General features: G+C 44.4%; 2 protein-coding genes across 2 annotated transcripts in view; both read left to right on the top strand.

Annotated features, from left to right (window-relative positions):
- The window catches only part of LOC116371451 (glutamate receptor ionotropic, NMDA 2A-like), a 39,584-nt gene that overhangs the window by 16,342 nt on the left and 15,742 nt on the right, over nt 1–7,500 (top strand). The gene's annotated exons all lie outside the window — the stretch shown is intronic.
- LOC116371452 (36.4 kDa proline-rich protein-like) overlaps nt 1–7,500 on the top strand; it is an 18,597-nt gene that overhangs the window by 8,810 nt on the left and 2,287 nt on the right. The window contains exon 2 of the mRNA XM_031820325.1: nt 1,889–2,462. Within this exon, the coding sequence (XP_031676185.1) occupies nt 1,889–2,462 (574 nt within the window). The remainder of the gene's footprint in view (nt 1–1,888; nt 2,463–7,500) is intronic.

Here is a 7,500-nt window from a genome sequence, read left to right as displayed (position 1 = left end):
ACTGGAACAATGGAAAGGCTAATGACCGTTAAGCGTGGCTAACTGCTAACTGGAACAATGGAAAGGCTAATGACCGTTTAGCGCGGCTAACCGCTAACTGGAACAATGGAAAGGCTAATGACCATTTAGCGCGGCTAACCGCTAACTGGAACAATGGAAAGGCTAATGACCATTTAGCGCGGCTAACCGCTAACTGGAACAATGGAAAGGCTAATGACCATTTAGCGCGGCTAACCGCTAACTGGAACAATGGAAAGGCTAATGACCGTTTAGCACGGCTAACTGCTAACTGGAACAATGGAAAGGCTAATGACCGTTTAGCGCGGCTAACCGCTAACTGGAACAATGGAAAGGCTAATGACCGTTTAGCGTGGCTAACTGCTAACTGGAACAATGGAAAGGCTAATGACCGTGTAGCGTGGCTAACTGCTAACTGGAACAATGGAAAGGCTAATGATAATTTAGCGCGGCTAACTGCTAACTGGAACAATGGAAAGGCTAATGACCGTTTAGCGCTTGTGAAGTGCTGGAACAAAACGTGAGCCGAGGAGGGGGGGGGGGGGGAATGACCTGGAGGGCTCTGAGGTACTAGAACAAAACAAAGCCGAGAGTGGGTTGGTGTGTGCGACCTGGGGGGTTCTGAGGTTCGGGAACGCATTTAAAAAAAATCACTTGCATGCATTATCATGGCTTTTGCATATTGGCATGGAGCAGTAGGTTAGAGAGAGAGAGGGGTTTTGTATACTGGCTTGGAGCAGTAGATTAGAGAGAGAGGGGTTTTGCATACTGGCATGGAGCAGTAGATTAGAGAGAGAGGGGTTTTGCATACTGGCATGGAGCAGTAGGTTAGAGAGAGAGGGGTTTTGTATACTGGCTTGGAGCAGTAGATTAGAGAGAGAGAGGGGTTTTGCATACTGGCTTGGAGCAGTAGGTTAGAGAGAGAGGGGTTTTGCATACTGGCATGGAGCAGTAGGTTAGAGAGAGAGAGGGGTTTTGCATACTGGCTTGGAGCAGTAGATTAGAGAGAGAGGGGTTTTGCATACTGGCTTGGAGCAGTAGATTAGAGAGAGAGGGGTTTTGCATACTGGCTTGGAGCAGTAGATTAGAGAGAGAGGGGTTTTGCAGACTGGCATGGAGCAGTAGATTAGAGAGAGAGGGGTTTTGCATACTGGCATGGAGCAGTAGATTAGAGAGAGAGGGGTTTTGTATACAGGCGTGGAGCAGTAGATTAGAGAGAGAGGGGTTTTGTATACAGGCGTGGAGCAGTAGATTAGAGAGAGAGGGGTTTTGCATATTGGCACGGAGCAGTAGATTAGAGAGAGGGGTTTTGCATACTGGCATGGGGCAGTAGATTAGAGAGAGAGGGGTTTTGCATACTGGCATGGAGCAGTAGATTAGAGAGAGAGGGGTTTTGCATACTGGCATGGAGCAGTAGATTAGAGAGAGAGGGGTTTTGCATACTGGCATGGAGCAGTAGATTAGAGAGAGAGGGGTTTTGCAGACTGGCATGGAGCAGTAGATTAGAGAGAGAGGGGTTTTTGCAGAAGGTGCACACAAGGGTAAAACATATATATTTTTTGGTAGCCTTGGATCTGGGAAAATGTGTCCTTTTTAATAAACACCTTTCATCCAGTTTATGATTTGAAAATGTAGCAGAGTCTTTTATAATGCTTAAATGATTGAAAATGACAGAATACTTTGACACACCGACAAAAAACGGAGAATCATCTGAGATCCGTATATAAAATAATAAAAACGACCTTGTCTTGAATCCGTCAATAGCCGAGGCCGAGGTGTGTAGGAGAGAAATGTATTGGACAATTATGAGGAGGAAATTATAGAGTCTGAAAACAGCTTTACAAGTTTCACTGACTCACCCAACGAGAAGCGCAGCTCACCCAAGGAGAAGCGTAGCTCACCCAACGAGAAGCGCAGCTCACCCAACGAGAAGCGCAGCTCACCCAACGAGAAGCGCAGCTCACCCAACGAGAAGCGCAGCTCACCCAACGAGAAGCGTAGCTCACCCAACGAGAAGCGCAGCTCACCCAACGAGAAGCGCAGCTCACCCAACGAGAAGCGCAGCTCACCCAACGAGAAGCGCAGCTCACCCAACGAGAAGCGCAGCTCACCCAACGAGAAGCGCAGCTCACCCAACGAGAAGCGCAGCTCACCCAACGAGAAGCGCAGCTCACCCAACGAGAAGCGCAGCTCACCCAACGAGAAGCGCAGCTCACCCAACGAGAAGCGCAGCTCACCCAACGAGAAGCGTAGCTCACCCAACGAGAAGCGCAGCTCACCCAACGAGAAGCGCAGCTCACCCAACGAGAAGCGCAGCTCACCCAACGAGAAGCGCAGCTCACCCAACGAGAAGCGCAGCTCACCCAACGAGAAGCGCAGCTCACCCAACGAGAAGCGCAGCTCACCCAACGAGAAGCGCAGCTCACCCAACGAGAAGCGCAAAAGTATTTTTTTGTCCTATTAAAATAACATCAAATTGATCAGAAATACAGTGTAGACATTGTTCATGTTGTAAATAACTATTGTAGCTGGAAACGACAGATATTTTAATGGAATATCTACAGAGGCCCATTATCTGCAACCATCACTCCTGTGTTCCAATGGCACGTTGTGTTAGCTAATCCAAGTTTATAATTTTATAAGGCTAATTGATCATTAGAAAACCCTTTTGCAATTATGTTAGCACAGTTGAAAACTGTTGTCCTGATTAAAGAAGCAATAAAACTGGCCTTCTTTAGACTAGTTGAGTATCTGGAGCATCAGCAATTGTGGGTTCAATTACAGGCTCAAACTGGCCAGAAACTAAGACCTTTCTTCTGAAACTCGTCAGTCTATTCTTGTTCTGAGAAATGAAGTTTACTACAGTATCTATATGTTAGAACTAGACCCTACCTGTAACATTCACTACAGTATCTATATGTTAGAACTAGACCCTACCTGTAACATTCACTACAGTATCTATATGTTAGAACTAGACCCTACCTGTAACATTCACTACAGTATCTATATGTTAGAACTAGACCCTACCTGTAACATTCACTACAGTATCTATATGTTAGAACTAGACCCTACCTGTAACATTCACTACAGTATCTATATGTTAGAACTAGACCCTACCTGTAACATTCACTACAGTATCTATATGTTAGAACTAGACCCTACCTATAACATTCACTACAGTATCTATATGTTAGAACTAGACCCTACCTCCAACATTCACTACAGTATCTATATGTTAGAACTAGACCCTACCTGTAACATTCACTACAGTATCTATATGTTAGAGCTAGACCCTACCTGTAACATTCACTACAGTATCTATATGTTAGAACTAGACCCTACCTGTAACATTCACTACAGTATCTATATGTTAGAACTAGACCCTACCTGTAACATTCACTACAGTATCTATATGTTAGAACTAGACCCTACCTGTAACATTCACTACAGTATCTATATGTTAGAACTAGACCCTACCTGTAACATTCACTACAGTATCTATATGTTAGAGCTAGACCCTACCTGTAACATTCACTACAGTATCTATATGTTAGAACTAGACCCTACCTGTAACATTCACTACAGTATCTATATGTCAGAGCTAGACCCTACCTGTAACATTCACTACAGTATCTATATGTTAGAACTAGACCCTACCTGTAACATTCACTACAGTATCTATATGTTAGAACTAGACCCTACCTGTAACATTCACTACAGTATCTATATGTTAGAACTAGACCCTACCTGTAACATTCACTACAGTATCTATATGTTAGAACTAGACCCTACCTGTAACATTCACTACAGTATCTATATGTTAGAGCTAGACCCTACCTGTAACATTCACTACAATATCTATATGTTAGAACTAGACCCTACCTGTAACATTCACTACAGTATCTATATGTTAGAACTAGACCCTACCTGTAACATTCACTACAGTATCTATATGTTAGAACTAGACCCTACCTGTAACATTCACTACAGTATCTATATGTTAGAACTAGACCCTACCTGTAACATTCACTACAGTATCTATATGTTAGAACTAGACCCTACCTATAACATTCACTACAGTATCTATATGGTAGAACTAGACCCTACCTGTAACATTCACTACAGTATCTATATGGTAGAACTAGACCCTACCTGTAACATTCACTACAGTATCTATATGTTAGAACTAGACCCTACCTGTAACATTCACTACAGTATCTATATGTTAGAACTAGACCCTACCTGTAACATTTACTACAGTATCTATATGTTAGAACTATACCCTACCTGTAACATTCACTACAGTATCTATATGTTAGAACTAGACCCTACCTGTAACATTCACTACAGTATCTATATGTTAGAACTAGACCCTACCTATAACATTCACTACAGTATCTATATGGTAGAACTAGACCCTACCTGTAACATTCACTACAGTATCTATATGTTAGAACTAGACCCTACCTGTAACATTCACTACAGTATCTATATGTTAGAACTAGACCCTACCTGTAACATTCACTACAGTATCTATATGTTAGAACTAGACCCTACCTGTAACATTCACTACAGTATCTATATGTTAGAACTAGACCCTACCTGTAACATTCACTACAGTATCTATATGTTAGAGCTAGACCCTACCTGTAACATTCACTACAGTATCTATATGTTAGAACTAGACCCTACCTGTAACATTCACTACAGTATATATATGTTAGAACTAGACCCTACCTGTAACATTCACTACAGTATCTATATGTTAGAACTAGACCCTACCTGTAACATTCACTACAGTATCTATATGTTAGAACTAGACCCTACCTGTAACATTCACTACAGTATATATATGTTAGAACTAGACCCTACCTGTAACATGCTGTTAAGTTGGCAGAGCATCTCTTTATTATGGCCAGACTTCTCTCCCTCCCATCTTTAGCTACTTGTTGTATCAATATGTAGGAGAGGTTTCCGTTTGAAAGAAGACCCTCTGTGTTCTGTGAGGCAGCAGCAGACCATGATCGATAATATCAAAAGAGACACTGAAGTCTAAACAAGACAGCCCCCCCCCCTCCACACACACACACACAATAATTTTTTTAAATCATCAATTTCTCTCATCCAATCATCAGTAATTTGTGTTAAAGTGTGTGTGTGTGTGTGTCCTGTGTGTTTGTGTGTCCAGTGTGTGTGTGTGTGTGTGTGTCCAGTGTGTGTGTGTGTGTCCAGTGTGTGTGTGTGTGTCCAGTGTGTGTGTGTGTGTGTGTCCTGTGTGTGTGTGTGTGTGTGTGTCCTGTGTGTTTGTGTGTCCAGTGTGTGTGTGTGTGTGTCCTGTGTGTGTGTGTGTGTGTGTGTCCTGTGTGTGTGTGTGTGTGTGTGTCCTGTGTGTTTGTGTGTGTGTGTGTCCTGTGTGTTTGTGTGTCCAGTGTGTGTGTGTGTGTGTGTGTGTGTGTGTCCAGTGTGTGTGTGTGTGTGTGTGTGTCCTGTGTGTGTGTGTGTGTGTGTGTGTGTGTGTGTCCTGTGTGTTTGTGTGTCCAGTGTGTGTGTGTGTGTGTGTGTGTGTCCTGTGTGTGTGTGTGTGTGTCCTGTGTGTCCAGTGTGTGTGTGTGTGTGTGTGTCCTGTGTGTGTGTGTGTGTGTGTCCTGTGTGTGTGTGTGTGTGTGTCCTGTGTGTGTGTGTGTGTGTCCTGTGTGTTTGTGTGTCCAGTGTGTGTGTGTGTGTGTGTGTGTCCAGTGTGTGTGTGTGTGTGTGTGTGTGTGTCCAGTGTGTGTGTGTGTGTGTGTGTTTGTGTGTCCAGTGTGTGTGTGTGTGTGTGTGTCCTGTGTGTTTGTGTGTCCAGTGTGTGTGTGTGTCCAGTGTGTGTGTGTGTGTGTGTGTGTCCAGTGTGTGTGTGTGCGTGTGTGTGTGTGTGTCCAGTGTGTGTGTGTGTGTCCAGTGTGTGTGTGTGTCCTGTGTGTTTGTGTGTCCAGTGTGTGTGTGTGTGTGTGTGTCCTGTGTGTGTGTGTGTGTGTGTGTGTGTGTGTGTGTGTGTGTCCAGTGTGTGTGTGTGTGTGTGTGTCCTGTGTGTGTGTGTGTGTGTGTCCTGTGTGTGTGTGTGTGTGTATGTGCTGTGCTGGTTGAGTGTCCTTCCCTGTCAGTCTGCTGAATGTCTGTTGGCAGTTTGTTTACTGTAAACAATAAAGTAGGAATGTATCAAACCCCCCCCCCCCCCCACCCCCCCCCCCCCCCCCCCCCCCCCCCCCCCCCCCCCCCCCCCCCACCCCCCCCTAGAGGTTGATTATTAAAGGTGGTTGATTGGTCGACTATTTCAGCCAGTGAAAGGGTGTCTTTAATATTATTGGGTAGTGGGATGACTTTTAGCTTCCCTTCAGGCCTGAGGGAACACGCTCCCTAGTCGGCTTAAATTGAAGATGTGGGAAATAGGAGTGGGCAATATCGTCCGCGATTATCCTCAGTCATTTTCCATCCAGATTGTCAGACCCTCGGTGGCTTGTCATTGTTGACAGACAACAATAATATAATATCCACACTGACTTTAACACAGAACTCAAAAGTAGCCTAGTGGTTAGAGTGTTGGACTAGTAACCGAAAGGTTGCAAGTTCAAATCCCTGAGCTGACAAGGTACAAATCTGTCGTTCTGCCCCTGAACAGGCAGTTAACCCACTGTTCCTAGTCTGTCATAATGTGGTCAGATATACTAGGATGTGTCGTGTCAGCGTTTGTTGCTGGTGTGTCATCCCTAAGTCTGTCATAATGTGGTCAGATATACTAGGATGTGTCGTGTCAGCGTTTGTTGCTGGTGTGTCATCCCTAAGTCTGTCATAATGTGGTCAGATATACTAGGATGTGTCGTGTCAGCGTTTGTTGCTGGTGTGTCATCATCCCTAAGTCTGTCATAATGTGGTCCGATATACTAGGATGTGTCGTGTCAGCGTTTGTTGCTGGTGTGTCATCCCTAAGTCTGTCATAATGTGGTCAGATATACTAGGATGTGTCGTGTCAGCGTTTGTTGCTGGTGTGTCATCATCCCTAAGTCTGTCATAATGTGGTCAGATATACTAGGATGTGTCGTGTCAGCGTTTGTTGCTGGTGTGTCAACCCTAAGTCTGTCATAATGTGGTCAGATATACTAGGATGTGTCGTGTCAGCGTTTGTTGCTGGTGTGTCATCCCTAAGTCTGTCATAATGTGGTCAGATATACTAGGATGTGTCGTGTCAGCGTTTGTTGCTGGTGTGTCATCCCTAAGTCTGTCATAATGTGGTCAGATATACTAGGATGTGTCGTGTCAGCGTTTGTTGCTGGTGTGTCATCCCTAAGTCTGTCATAATGTGGTCAGATATACTAGGATGTGTCGTGTCAGCGTTTGTTGCTGGTGTATCATTATCCCTAAGTCTGTCATAATGTGGTCAGATATACTAGGATGTGTCGTGTCAGCGTTTGTTGCTGGTGTGTCATCATCCCTAAGTCTGTCATAATG

The sequence above is a fragment of the Oncorhynchus kisutch genome, unplaced genomic scaffold (genome assembly GCF_002021735.2).
Source record: "Oncorhynchus kisutch isolate 150728-3 unplaced genomic scaffold, Okis_V2 scaffold3238, whole genome shotgun sequence".
NCBI lineage: Eukaryota > Metazoa > Chordata > Actinopteri > Salmoniformes > Salmonidae > Oncorhynchus > Oncorhynchus kisutch.
This window is presented reverse-complemented; position numbering and strand designations above follow the sequence as displayed.